This window comes from Microtus pennsylvanicus, chromosome 8, assembly GCF_037038515.1.
Source record: "Microtus pennsylvanicus isolate mMicPen1 chromosome 8, mMicPen1.hap1, whole genome shotgun sequence".
Lineage (NCBI taxonomy): Eukaryota > Metazoa > Chordata > Mammalia > Rodentia > Cricetidae > Microtus > Microtus pennsylvanicus.
This window is the reverse complement of record NC_134586.1, coordinates 48,569,583-48,585,123: the sequence shown is the minus strand read 5'-3', so window position 1 is coordinate 48,585,123 and position 15,541 is coordinate 48,569,583. Positions and strand designations below refer to the sequence as shown.

Below are 15,541 nucleotides of genomic sequence, written 5' to 3'. Positions count from 1 at the left end.
ATCTGGTAGTCGTGTGTCACGATGTAGAAATAGCCTACAGAGTGTGTGTACATAGTTAAGTAACCCGAATGCTTTCATTGTCCTAACCCCCTTAGAAACCTTGTTAAAATGTTGATTAGCTGCGTTTTATTCTATTCCTATAAATATAAACTCTGTTTACTATCATTTTCTTCATATGGTGTCCCGTATTTCTATCGTCCTATTGTACAGGTCTGTATTGTTTCTTCCCTGGTAGTCTATTATAGAAGATACTTTAAGTGGCGATGTTATTGTGGTTAAAGTATGAAGCCTTAGTGGGCTTGCTCACTAATAATTTTAATTTGTCCCTGAGATGCTTTACTGTTAATTGGAAGGATGTCCCCCCTGGTATTGAAGCCAGGGACTCGTCTTGTGTGGTTAATTAGCACGATTAAGCCACAGCTCCTTTTGCTCCCATACAAAGGTTTGCTCTTGTGTTTATCAAAAGGACCATTCTCTCCGAGAAGCCTGGTACCTGACAGGCTTTGAATAGCCAGACCACTTATTTATTTTTAAATAGCCACCTCCTCCCATCTCTTCTTGGTATAGGAAAAGTACATTTGAGCCTTGAAGATGCACTCCAGGGTGGGAAAATACATTTTCTTTGGACGCGATGCTCTTTTTGGCAGATCTGTGTGAGTGCAGAGATGATTTTTTAGATTAACAGCAACGAACGGTCAGGGAGCATTTTGATTGTGTGGAGCAGTGCACAGTGCTAGGATAACAAGTGAAGTATAGGTGCTGCTCGCTCAGGGTTCTCTGTATGTCTGTACAGAATGCTAGTAAAAACAGCGGAAGAAAGATGTTCTGTGTTTGGGACCTGCTGAAGACATCTAGGGGAGCTGATTTCCTGGATTAGGACACCGTGATCCCTTCCTGCAGTTGAAGTATTGTCTGATAGATCAAGTCTCCTTTCTTCTAGCCTAGTGCTGAAGTTGATCACCGGTCTTGGATACTAATTATTTAAGTGTTATTTTCCACCTTGATTAAAAAATTATTCTATTGCATAGTTTTATTCATCTTAGCAGATTTGCTTTTATGTCATTTTAGTGGATGCATGATATTAAATTTTATGATTATTATAATTTACTGAACCAATTTCCTGTATGGAAAATAAATAAGCTTTGGGGTGTTTGGGGGACTACGTGAGAGTACGACACAAATCTGTGACCTGTCGCACACCTGCCGTTTGTGCAGCCTTTTTGTCCTGACGTCTGTCACAGAGATGGCTTTTGTCTTTGGTAGGAAGGTTAGCACAGTGCTGGGGTTTGCACTCAAAAGGAACGCTGAATTTAGATGCTTCTCCTGAAGCATTTTTTTTCTCTTCCCAGAAGCCAAAATCTTGTATTATAAGCTTGCGCAGAAATTTGAATAATCATAATTAAGTTTGATTCCTATACTGGATGATAATACTAGCAAGTATAAACATTTTCCAGGGCAATGTTCATTGTAGACAGGGGTTATGGACATTGCGCTGTTTAAACCTCACAACCCCAGGCCTTAGGAGGGAAGGAGTTTGGTATGAGTGGTACAGTAAATATTTAAAGAACATACCCCCACTTTTATAAATGGGTAAAAGGCTGTAGACCACTCTTCCAGGTATGGAAACCCAGGCAGAAAGAGGTTTATCATTTGTTCATATCACAGAGTTGGCAAGCGAAGCAACCCGAAGCCTCACCTAGGGAAAATGGGAGCTCTTTTTATTCTTACCTCCCTGCACTTCAGCATCTTAGATGATAGTGGACAGAACACGTCCCGACCTGTACAACTAGAGCTCGTGGGGAAAGCACAGAACACCGATGCTCTGGCCATGTCCAGAGGAGTTGCAAGGGAAGACGCACAAAGAAAGCTAAGAGGAAAGAAGCTGGGCTGTCAGTCCAGGTTCTCTTCTGTCCGTCCCCTTGCCCAAAATGGGTGGAGCGCAGTGTCAACATCTGGTCCTGGTGCTTTTCCATTAACGATTGTGTCATCTCTTTTCTTCATAATCTTTCCCGTAACTGGGCTTCCTTACCAGCAACCAAGTTAGACATCTTTAAGGATTTTAGATAACATAGGAACCATTGGTTAGTAAGACTTAGCTATTTAAAATAGCAAATCAAGAAATTTGTTTTTAGCTGTGGAGACTTGGATGCCGCTGAGACGGATGGCTTCTAATTGTTGCATATGGTGACATTATAGTCGGTGAAGATGAGCGGTGTGTGGCATAAAATGTCAAAAAGAAATAAGTGATTTGATAAAAATACCTAGAAGCAATCAGCCTGACTTATTTAATTCAATTCCTAATGACTAGAATCCTGTCACCTCTTGATTTTCAATTGCATGGAGTGCCGTTCCGTGCCGTGCCTTGATTATATCTATGCAGACTCACCTCCTAGTTTGGTGGCATTTAGGTTACGCCACGATGCAGATGATGGGTCTCATCAGGATACTAAATGCTGTATGCCTTCTGATTTCCTCACAGCAGTTCGGCAGAGCATCCTGGGGCCTCCAAGCCTCCGTTAAGCTCCTCCAGTATGACATCACGCATCTTGCTACGCCAGCAACTCATGCGTGAGCAGATGCAGGAGCAGGAGCGCAGAGAACAGCAGCAGAAGCTGCAAGCAGCCCAGTTCATGCAACAGAGAGTGCCCGTGAGCCAGACACCAGCCATAAACGTCAGCGTGCCCACCACCCTTCCCTCTGCCACCCAGGTGCCGATGGAAGTCCTCAAGGTACGTGAGTGTCGCCCTTGTGTTCGGACTGAGCCTGTCCCTTCTTCACGCCCCATGTGTCATTTTCACTGGCCTGTGTCTTTGCTTGTCTTGGTATTAGAGTCTTCCTTATAAGCATCATGTCCAGTGGTTGCTATGAGGCTTTGTCTCTTAAAAGAAGGATTTGAACACACTGTAATTATTATAACAACCAGTGAATGTTGTAAATGGTCAATTTTTTTCATGACCAATCCCAAATGGGATCTGGTGTTTGTTGTAACGAAGAACATTTCTCTATGTAGTGTTTGGAAATGGCTTCAAGCATGAATTATCTGGAAGAGGCCTCGTCTAGAAACTTGTGTGTATGTTTTCATAAATGCTTTCCAGGGCCACACTATAACTTTGCTCTTGAGTTAGCAAATCCAGACCGGCCCTAGAAGCTAATTGCTTTAGAAAGTCTCTTCAGAAAGAAAACTGCGGTCAAGCGCTGTCTGTGCCTTAATAGCCAGACTTCATAATCCTTTTACTGAAGTGAGCTGTCTGCTTTGGGTCTCTTTGATTTCTTGCTAGAGTGGAAACTGCAGGAGCTTGTTAACGTCCTTCTATTGGGGACACTTAGCTTCCTAATTACTCGAGCAGGTTGCAGCCGCTCTGACCATAGACCTCTCTCTCCCACATTGTCTTCCATGCCCCATGGGGAGTTGCCTTGTTTCATAAACATTTCAGTTCGTAAATATGACTGGTTCAAGCAAATCTGGAAGTATGGAAAGGGCCTTGCTTTTTATTTATCTTTCACCCAGTCACCTAATTGATTCATTCTGAAGAGCCGAGTGTTCCTGTTCATTAAGCAATGTGAACTCCTCAACCTGCCCAGTCATTGTTGGTCTTTTGCTTTTATCCTTGTGCTCAGGAAAAAGAATTCCATCCATTTCTCCCTCAAAGTTTATTATTAAAGTAAACAGGAGTGATGCGCTACACACAGGCTCTGTCTATGATCTTTTCCACGAGGAAAGGAATTCTTGAAAAACCAACTTTAAAGCAGCACACATCTATTTACAAAGACTTGAAAATTTCTTGGCACTGTTGTGGAGCTCTTGGTACAGAAACCGGTTGAAAGTTTGCTAAAGCAAAAGTAATGCAATGGTTTAGCATAAAATGTTAATTTAATATGACTGAAATTCTGAATAATGCCACAATTATTACTCTTTTAATTCTTCTACCATCCCGTCAAGCAATAGCATCTTTTTGCTGTAGCATAAAAGATACATGGAATATTTGTTCTGCCTCAGTAGAACTGAGAGTTCCCATTTAATTGTTGTTTCCTATTTGTAAGAGTCGTGATCATTTTGTTTATACTTTATTTATACAGTGTGACTATTACATAACAAGATGCAGAGAAGTATATCTGTTTTATTCACTATAATCTTAAGGGTTTTTTTTTTTTAACTGAAAAGCAAATTTTAGACTGCCATGGATTTTAACATAATGGTTTGCATCCAGTTTGAAGGTAATGCTTAATAGTGTATTGAAGCATATTAAATTGAAACAGATTTTCCTATTAGAGTGGTTGTATGGGTTGGTGGAGAAATTACCACAAAATGAATGCATGGAAGCATCATTTCAATATTATCCTAAAGTTTATATAATTTCTAAGTGTTTAAAATGTTATTTTTCTATCCTTATTACAGTTGATATCTAGGTGAAATAATTTGAATAATTTATGAATTTTCCCTTATACTCTGCCTATTCTGGTAACACTGGATTGAACTGCAGTCTACCCACAACTAAAGAATACCAGAAAAAATGCCTCAAGTTAAAGCAAAAATTAATTATTAAAAGACATGGCCCCACCAAAAGTGGCATTGGTTAAATTTATCTATCATGCTCAACAGCCATTGCCTCTGTTTAACCCGAGAGTGTTTCTCCTTGGGCTATACAAGAGTCAAGTGTGGCCATGAATGCAGTCTATGGGGCACTAGTGGCTGTATAGATAAACTTGGGTGCTTTTAAGTCAGAGACCAAATGAAAACAGGATTTCCTTCATCTGAGGTAATAATGTAAGACATTCAAACATATATGTGAAGGCAAGTTTTCTGTTGGTGATTCCTTGGGAAATGTAAGGCTTTACACTTTATAAAAGTAGTTAGATAAGCTCAGTGTATGGAGACCTTGTGAAATACTGCGTAGAAATGCATACGTCAGCACTCGCCTTTTTCCTTTTGTGACTTTAAATCACATAATACAGTTTCATGAAGTAAATAGTTATAGAGAAACGGCTGATTTGTTTGAGCTTGGATGATTTTTGTGAATATATATCTTCAAAACATTAGCAATGCGAACATAGGCTAATTGAATGTAGTCTGATGTGATATATTACATTAAGCACATTTTTTTCTGATAGAATAGCCTCAACAGAATATTGACTTCATTTTCAAAGCTTTACGTGGTAGAGCCAGTGCATGCCCACTTCTCAGGGAAGGTAGGCAGGTGCTGAGGTGGAGAAAACCCATTAAGTCTCTCTAGTTCACAGCATCTGTGTTACATGCTAGAAGAAAGGCCAAAGTTTAATTTTCACCTGTACACACACAAAGTCTTATTCCCAGCAGCCCACTATCGGTGGATTGAGCTACTCATTTTGACAAGCTAAGTCAGTGTTTTCAGGTTAATCCCCGACTTTGGCAACATTTTACTTAGACTACAGAACTCTGTGAAGCATGTTTAAAAATTGTTGACATCTAAAAACTTAGGACTCCTTGGAATTTGTATTAGAGAGTGGAAATTCCCATAATTTCTTCCTCAGCCTCTGGGCACTGTTCATGAGGTATAGCCTCTGTATTCTATCAAGTTCAGTAATTCGTGCATCTATTCCTCATATTAATTTTCACATCAGATGGCATGGAGTGTGGGGTCTTATTGTAGGTATTTGCACATTAGTGAGGTGTTAACTTGGTTTCTTCAGAACAAGCTAAAATTATGGGATGGTAGTTCAAGCATGCTTCTTTACCATAGACACTACAGGTGCATAATAGAATTTCCACCGTTGTGAACACACCCCGCTATTTCAAATTGTGAATTAAAGGACCTGCCGAGAACTGTTAATGGAGCACTTTCTTCTGTAGGTGAAATTGATGAGCCATATGGAGCTGAGGCTCAAACTTGATGGAAACAAAGTCAGAGCCACTGGGGACAGACCTTTAGTCATGGTGGCTCTCACAGCCACAGAAGCATGGCAGCCCTGACTGGAGTCTTGGTGCGCACGCGCTCACTGAGCCTCACCTGTCCCTGGTTCATCGCTGTATCTTTAATTCACTACTGGAGCAGCTGCTACTGTGATCTGAGACTGTCAAATTCTTCAGTTTGATTCCCTGGTATCTTCCCCGCAGACCCTGGCAGCGTGGGGGGGGGCATAATAATAGTTTATAGTTTGTATTCATTTCCCTGTTGGAAACCTTGTGGCTCCTTGTTCCACTCCCTGCCTTCTCTCCATTAATTTAAGAATCTAAAGGCTAGCTGTTCTTTCTGTTGTGTATTAAATTTTCCTTTGCCTTTTTGGAGAAAGTGTCAATAGATGTAAAAGAGTTCTTGTGATGCTTTATTACTTTAGTATATTCCATTTAGTTTAAAGGAATTAATTTTTTAATTTTTTTCTTTTTCCAGATCAGTTCAGGAATTGGGCAAATTGTTTAACAATTAGAAATAATGCTTGCTGTTCATCAAACACAGGCATGCTTTTTGTAGGACCCTGCGTGTGGTAACTGTGTTAGCCTGTGGGAGAGGCAGTGGTTATCTCATCAACCCTCTGTCCATTTAAGCAGCAATCTTAGCAAGCACTGGCAGTAGACTCCAGTGCATTGTGCATGGTAGACAAACATAGTTATGTCTCAAACTCATGTTCAGCTTTTGTTCCTGATTTATTTGGTCAGTATAGATGAACCTGAATCTCATCACAGTGGATGTTTAAGACAGGAGAGACATGGCCTCTCGCAGGTCAGCTTGCCTTGATCTCCTGAGCTGGAATCTGTAGTAGTCCCCAGAAGATAGGACCTGCTGTGTCTAAGTTATCTTTGGATCCCATGTTCATATATTAACCTGCCAGTTAGTGTGACTGACATACAAGGGCCGAAAGCCTTGATTTTAGAGTTTATAAATATTGCCGCCCTTGTGATTTTGCATATAACTGTTTGTCGCCCAGACCACGTCATTATTTAGAGGGAGAAGCCTCAGTTTCTTTCTACAAACAGCTCTTCCTCCCCCGAAGTCACAGAGACTCTATTTCCCTGGACAGTCAGACTTGTTCCTTGTCACCTGTAAGGTAATTTCCCTTATTTTTAAAACCCCCTCAGTGACTTCTGGAAATTATAGGCTGTCCTTGTCAGCTTTCAGCGGATTTCTACTGCGGGAGGTAAAATCCACGAGGAAGCGTCTAAGTCGCTTTGCTTCCTGTGAGACTTTCTGCCATTTCCCCCTCCACAGTTCCACCATTACCTTTCACAGGGGCACAGCTTAAAGAGATGCCGCAGGCAGTGTTGGGCGTGTAGACATGACCCTGTGTGCATCTGCTCTACATCGTCTCTACTTTGGAGACTGCACAATCCCCCACTCTTCTCTCACTGAATCTCCAAAGCCAGTTGATAGCGCTGGGGAGCCTAAGGGCCAACTTGCTGGGCACTGCCCGTTGTGCTTCGAGATCATTTGTCAGCATTTCTATAGATGTGGCTCCTGCCTTCTGGCTGGGCATTGTCCCACAGTCACACTGGTGTTTAGCACAGGGCCATGGTACTGACTGCTTTACTCCCATCCCTGTTCTGCGAGGCTGTTGTTAGCACCCCCATTTCACAGATGCATGGACCGGCATGAAGAAGTTAGATGGGTCTGGTAAAGTTGAGGTGTTGTCACGATTTGAGCCCAGTCAGTTGGCTCTCTGGCTCATTGGTGGTAGCTAGTATCTTTCTTGGAGCGAATAACCCAATGAGCTTTCAGAGGAGAAGATAGCCATGTTCAGCCCCTCAGATGATGTGGCTACATAGGAGCTGATAATAGCCCATGTTCATCACAGAGCTTCTGGCTATGGCTTATGTAGGAATTACTTTGATGACATGGAGGGAAGGCAAGACAGCTTCCCTGGCTTCTGGAACTGCTTGTGGGCACTTCTGGTGACAGGTTGAAAACTTGACATATTTTAGTTCTATTCTCTTCACACCCTGTGGATATATACAGGACTAGCCCAGGGGGAGAAACTGGCGTATGGAGATCATTTCTGGCCTCTGGTCATATTGCAGAGCCCACAGCTATGCTCTCTACTATCCTTCCACTCCTAGCCTTCTCTGTTGAATCATTACATTTCCTTCCCTAGTCTCTAAGATAGGCGAGATGTAGGAAATGAGTGCAATTTTCCTACATAAGAATTCTGTCTAGCCACACTGACCGCGATGATAATTTTTGGCTCAGTGATAGTTATCATTATGGGTAAAAAACATGTAACAGGAGGTTTCCTCCAAAAGCATCTGAAAATCCAAAGCCAGGATCATTTATGTTCTGCAGATCTCGGTGGCCCAGTCTACCCCAAGTCCACGTGCCTTATCTGCCTCTGTATTTAACAATACTCTGCGTGGTTCTGAATGGCTTTTATTCACACCATGTAGGGATTTCCCCCTGCAGTTAAGGTTCCATTTTTGTTGGTACTGTTTCTCTTTCCTCATCTCCTCCCTTCAGTGCAAGAAATTTTTCCATTTTTTTTGCCATTATTTTAGCCCTTAAAACCAGAACTTCCAATCTGCTTGTTTTTCTCTTTGCTTTTAAGTGAATGTCAGTTGTGATAATGGTTATATTATTGCACTAGAAGGTCGGAATCCCCTTCACAAATGTTGCCTGTTTCATCTCAACAGTTAAAGAAAGGCTAGGCTTATAAGACTGCTGATGGATGTAAGCATGTCTTAGAACAAGAGGGAGTAAGGACACAATTTACCTTCACCTTCCTAAAATAAATGGCTAGAATTTTTGTTAAAATATGTAAATTAGTACAGTGGCTTTGCTCAAGGATATAGCTGCAATCAATACTAGAATATTGACTCTTGCCCTGGCTGTGTCTCTTTTTATTGCCGTTTTGAGTGTTAGCCTAAACTTGGAAACTGTATCATCCTGCGTAGCCTCTCCTAGCTCTTCAGAGCTTGTTAATAATGTCATAACTATGTGAGAAGAAGAGGAACTAAAACCTGGTGTATAGAAAGCACACAAACTAGGATGCAGTTAGCGTAGAATGTTCTCGAAAGAGAATTGCTTTTATCACTGTTTTTAAAATTGATAATACCGGAAGATGGTCCAGATGAATGAAAGGCAAATTGTTCCTACTGGAGATGCTGGGGATGTTGCTTGGCTTGGATGTAATGCTAATTAAGGGTTCTCTTCCCGTTTTCCTTTAAACTAGATTTGGGGCTTTAGGGTGCTGGACTGGTAGCTCAGTTTGGCGAAGTGCTTGCCTTGCGAGTGTTGGAAGCCGAGCCCGATCCCTGCATGCGGGCCTACAATCTCAACACTGGGGAGGCAGGGATGGGACAAGCACTGGAGCTCCTGGGCCAGCCAGCCCAGCTGAATCGGTGAGCCCCAGATCCAGTAGAGATCCTGTTTCAAAATAAAAGGTGTAGACTGACAGGGGAAGACGCTTGATGTCAACCTCTAGCCTTCACACCCATACACATGTGCACGTGTGTCCACACAGGTGCACACATACGTGAGACACGGAACCTAGGAGACTGGGTGCATGCAGTCTTTATGTAACTGGAGCAATGTCTTTAATGCATTTTACCTTAGCGTCAGTGACTTCCTGTTCACCTACCGCTCTCTGAGGCACACACTGCTTCTGATGGGTAGGTTTAGCAGACTCATGCACGTCACACAGATCTTACTGTTCTCCTAGAAACAAGATAAGAAGGTTCAGGGATCCTGGCAATTAAAAATGAGCAAAAGGAATTTAATCACCCAGTTGTGAATGAATTTAAAGAGCTGTCAAGAGACCTAAAATAAGAGGCACAATTCAGATTACTCCCTTCTTTACCAACGGCGTACATAACTTCGTTGTAATCTCCCTTGTTGGCCCTGGTGTTTATATAATTACATTTTAGAGGTTGGAAATTTTGTTGAGACTAAATTAGGAGCGACAAACCAGAGACATTCCTGCCAGTTAGGACAGGATTAACAAATTCTTCTTGGCTAACTTACAAGTAGGTAACATTTTTCACACTGCCTACAAGGTGACAAGATCAGCTCTGTTTTTCTAGTGAACTAGTAAAAATTAGATTAATAAGGACCAGGCAAAGAACCTTTCCTTTTGTCTTTTCTTCTCCCACAAAGAAGTCTTACCTTTGAGTCCTCTGGCTGTGGAGAGCGGGGCCTTAATTAGCCACATGTTCCTTCTGCCTCCTGGGAAATAAGTACAGGCTAAACTTGGGGATCAAGACGCAGACGTACATTGACTTAGCACACGCCACCAAGTAATTCATCAAGGAATGTTGGTAATTAGTCCTGCCTCTTTCAACTCTTGGCTTATTTTATAAAACCAACCGATTTAAAATAATGCCTGCTGATGTATTGCCCACACGTTTTAGGACGGGGGGCCTTGGCTCTTCAACAAAAGCGAGACTGTGCAGGGGTGGAAACGCACCCTCTTGGTTTTGTGTTTTCACAGATTCTGGAGGTCCATCCACGTCCCCTGTTAACTGGGTTGTACTTTCTTTCTGTTTACCCCATTCAGCATTTCCCAGGGCCTTCTCTTTTTGCCTTGGTGGAAAGAACAGGGGAGCATACTTAAAAAAATAAAATTAAATGCAAGCTCCCCCGGGGGTGGAGGGCTGGGTGTAAGGAGCCTGTCAAAGTGTGTCAATTCAGTGTGGTTTGATGGAATTTAATTCGAGTCCTTCATCTGGTTCAAGCTGCAGTAATGATCTTCTTGTATTGTTAAATGCTTGCTGATATTTATGGCAGACAGATTAATCCCAAAAGATTGAGTTTCTGGGGTGAACAAGACCTTGTGACTACAGCCTCAAAGCATGTGTAGTTAACTGTTTTAGTAGTAATAACCCAGATGTCAAATTCCCACGCTGTGATGTTTTTAATGCTTATGCTTTGAGATGTGGCCCACACTCAGAGCTGCTCTTGAAAATCTGGTGGTAGCCCAAGTCCAGTAATGTACTGAGTGACCCTGGGCATGGCTTTCCTCCTTGAGCCTTGGTATCCTCATCTGTAAAGTGGGGCCAGTAGTCTGCTCTGGGGAGTCTGGAGGGTAGATGAGGATCCACCTGTACAGAACCACTCATGAAGTGGAATGTGAGCCCAGCTGTGACTTCAGGGCCTTGGGTACTCACATGAAAGAATGAAAAGAAACAGACAAAATGAATTTGAATGTGTTTACATTACCCAGCACATCCAGAATATTCTTATTTCAATATACTGTATGAAAATTAGACACAAAACTCTAAACTTTTTTTTTCCTTATTAAGTCTTAGTATTGAGCATCATGCTGTCCTCTAATTTAGGTACATGTTTCCTATCTCCAACATATTGTAGATTAGGCGCCGGAGAGATGGCTCAGTGGTTAAAAGCACTGGCTGCTCTCCCAGAGGACCTGGGTTCAATTCTCAGCACCCATATGGCAGCTCACAACTCCAGTAATTTCAGTTCCAGGGGATCTGACACCTTTACACAAATGCACATAAAAAACAAATTAAAAAAAAACAAAACATATTGTAGATGGGACACTAAATTTCATCAGAACGACTTGACCTAAGTTTGGATCTCATGAAAATTACATCAAAAGTGTATATTCATTTGTGAAAGTTGTTTTAATCCTGTTTAAATGAGGGAGGATGGTTTAATGGACAGAGTTTGTTTGTCATGCAAAGGTGAAAAACCAGGGGGAATTTTAATCCCTGGAACCGGTGAGAAGCTAGGTAAAATAGCATGAATCTGTAATCCCAGTGTTTTTATGGGGAGATTGGAGCTGGAGATGCGAGTCCCAGGAAACGGCTGGGCCAGGCAGCCTGGTATTTATGCTGGTCAACAGCATGAGCCCCTGTTTGAAAAGGTTGGAAGGTGAGAAGCAAGGATTGGGTTTTCCTCTGAGTCTACACTTGTATGGTGACATCCACACACCTAAAGTCACACACCTGAATACACACAGAAGTAAAAAAAGGAACAAAAAGATTTCCAGAAACTAAATTGAATATTTATTTCAATTTAGGTCTTCATGAGATAGACATTTCAGCTCATTCTGAGCCAACCTTGGTCCCAGGGCTCAGTATGGCTGTGACCTTTGGATTGGACAGCTTAGATATGAAGCATTTAGCACAGTGTTGAGTACAAAGAGCATCATCAAGGAAGCATTCTGCTTTGTTGGTTATAATAAATTTATAATATCTAGGGAGGGGAGATAGCGTGCTTGGTAGAGTGATTGCCCCTGTTCAGTTCCCAGTACCTATATGAGAAGCCGGGCAAGAGCATGTAGTCACAATGTAGAAGTACTGACCTGACAGATGGACCCCTGGGGTTTACCTGGCCAGCCAGCCTAGTGTAATTAATGCATCTAGACTAGTATGAGACCCTGTCTCAAAAAACAAGGTAGATGGTTTCTGAGGGACAAAACCCAAGGTTGACCTCCGGCCTCTGCACGTACACATACACATACACACACACATACACACACACATACACATACACACACACACACATACACATACACACACATACACACACACATACACACATACATACACACATACACACACATACACACACACATACACATACACACACATACACACACAAACATACACATACACACACAAACACACACATACACACACATACACACACACATACACACACATACACATACACACACATACACACACAAACATACACATACACACACAAACACACATACACACACATACACACATACACATATACACATACACAGACACACACACATACACATATACATACACAGACACACACATACACACACATACACATACACACACATACATAACACACACATATACACACACATACACACACATACACATACATGTGTACCTGCATACACACATGCACTTTCACACACATGCCCAGATCATGGAGTCCTCAAAACCAACTAGGAGACCAAGTCTTGTATGCAAAAGCCAAGAGCCTTTATTCAAGCTTAAACTTGGACTCTCCATCCGTCCGACACAGCAGTTGAGAGCAGAGAGACCCAAGCCCAGTTGAGAAATGGTTTTTATCATAGTAGAGGTTGGGGTGAGGGGATTTCCAGGGTTCAGGACCCTGATTGGCTGATATTTATCTAGGGGTCTTGGCAAAAGGAGGGTGGGTGAATCCTGGGCTATCTGGTGATCTTAATCTAATCTTATCTAATGGTTGGAATGTCTGGTACTTCCTCGTAGATGCTGGCCCTCCCTGGGTGGTGTCAGCTTATGGTTTTTCCTGGAACCCAATGCTGCCTGCTATGGAAGCTGTGCTGCCTGGGCCTCACACGTGTGGGCTGACTGCCCTGGGCTTCACATGGCCTGGCCCTCTTATGTGTGGCCAAGCTGCTCTGGGCATCACATGTGTGGCCTGGCTGCCCTGGGCCCCACAATGAGCATCTATACACACAGCTGCATACCCACAGGTCCACTCACACTTTACAGTGACTTATATTTATTAGCCATAGGACAAACACACGGATTATTTGCAGTCTTCATGTGCCACGGTTGCAGCTGCCCACATAGACTCAGTTAGCTGTTAGTTTCCTTCTCAGCATTTCGCCCCAGGTTCAGTGTCACATATCATGCCTGGCTGGCGTTTCCTGTAGGAGAGAGCAGTGAAAAGACACCCTCAGCAGAGGTGCCAAGAGCCTTCCATTCAGACGCGGGTGTGGAGGCAGCTCTCGACTTGCTAGTCACAGGTCTCACTCACGCTCTCAGTCCAGGTTCCTTTCCCACCCTACACAGGTCACACTGGCATAGCACCTGTCGCTGCTAGGACGTCTGACCCTCTGGGAATGCACAGACATTTCCCCAGTGTTCTTGGTGTTATACAATGAACGTTGGAAAATGGCTAGAGTGCTTTCGCTTTGCGTGGAGTTTTATGTATGATGTTTCCTCTCTCCTCTCACTGAACTTTTTGGAGCATTTTAAAGGAAATTTCAGCACAGCCCATAATTCAGGAAATTAGTTCTTATTCACCAGACACACAAGTTTTCTGTTCTCATGCTAATGCTCACCCATTTTTAAACCAGAAATAACTCACCTAAAGGTGATAATTTATTTTGTTAAGTACCTTCTTATTCCTAGTGCAGAGAATGAGTCCATTCTATTAGGATTAGTGCATTGTGGACGGGCTTGTGTTCGTTCTCTAATTACAAGATTGTACAAAGTCCTAGCGTACTTGCAAGCCTGAAAGCCAGGATAACAAAGTGCTCCTGATGCTATGACTTCTAGAAAAAAAAATATTGTTTTATTTTTTTTTATTTTTATTTTCCAGTTTCCTCAGTTGGGAATTGTGTGTGTGTGTGTTTATTTATGTATTATATACCTTATCTACTATAGCTTTTTATTATTTAAAATAATATCTAACCGACCTTCAAGCAATTTCATTTCAGCTTTCTAGTAGCTTTTTAGGTTTGTTTTAAAAGCTCACTGCTGGGTTTTCTTCTCAGTTTATGAACTGACATGGTCTTGATGGAATTCCTAAAACTATTGTAGATGTGAGCCGTTGTGTTCATTTGCTGTTGAGACGTGGGACTTCTCATATGCGTAAAGAGCTGTGAAAGGACATTGGATATTTGTGAAAACTCACCATTCCATTTGACTCAAAGCTGAGGCCCTTAGGGTTTAACATCTGGCCCTGCCTCTCAGTCAGAGTGCCTCCCTATCTCAATGATTACACGGGGAGAAACCCTGTCTCGAAAAACCAAATTAACATGAAAAGGGCATGTTCCAGTTTTTCTTGTTTTTCACTTTTTTTTGTATCTGAACAAGGAAAACCAAAAGCACAACTACTAAGCAAATAGAAGCTTGAAACATATGAAACCACCGTTCTTAAAATTGGTAAGAACAGCCGGGCAGTGGTGGCGCACACCTTTAATTCCAGCACTCGGGAGGCAGAGGCAGGCGGATCTCTGAGTTCGAGGCCAGCCTGGTCTACAAGAGCTAGTTCTAGGACAAGAACCAAAAGCAATGGAGAAACCCTGTCTCAGAAAAATCCAAAAAAAAAAAACCAAAAAAAAATGGTAAAAACACATGTGTGTGTGTCATGTGCATGTACTTATGTGTGTGTGCATGTGAGGTCAGCATCGGGTGTCTTTCCTCATCACACTCCATCTTGCTATTTTGATTCAGGGTCTCTGGACTGGTCCTTGCGCTCCTCAAGTAGTATAGGCAGGCTGCCCAGTGAATGCCCTGTCTCCTCCACCCCTAGCACTGGGATCACAGACCCTTGACCACAGCACACAATATTTCCTATGGGTGCCAGGGAACGAGACTCAGGGGAACCAGACTCAGTTCCTAGTACTTACCTGGCAAATACTTTAGCAAGTAACCATCTTCCCAACTTTAAAGAATTAGAGCCATTGTAGGTTTGTAGCAAAACTGAATGAAAGGAATAGAGATTTCTTATTTAATTTCTTCCCTGGCCCCCATGTAACACATACACAGCCTGCCCTGCTGTCGTGATACACCAACAGATGGTACGTCTGTAGCTGGGAGTGAACAAGCATGTGGGCTTATTATTGCTATGTCAAGGCTATACTTTGCCCTCAGGTTAACCCCAGAACTTTCTGGGGGTTGAGAAGAGCATCT

At 42.4% G+C, this 15,541-nt stretch overlaps 1 protein-coding gene across 8 annotated transcripts in view; it reads left to right on the top strand.

The window, feature by feature from the left end:
- The window catches only part of Mitf (melanocyte inducing transcription factor), a 224,953-nt gene that overhangs the window by 140,328 nt on the left and 69,084 nt on the right, over positions 1-15,541 (top strand). For 6 of the 8 annotated variants that reach the window (XM_075983365.1, XM_075983370.1, XM_075983368.1 and 3 more), the window contains exon 2: positions 2,480-2,729. In XM_075983365.1, coding sequence (XP_075839480.1) covers positions 2,480-2,729 — 250 coding nt within the window. The remainder of the gene's footprint in view (positions 1-2,479; positions 2,730-15,541) is intronic. The other 2 variants (XM_075983366.1, XM_075983364.1) reach the window with 1 other exon arrangement.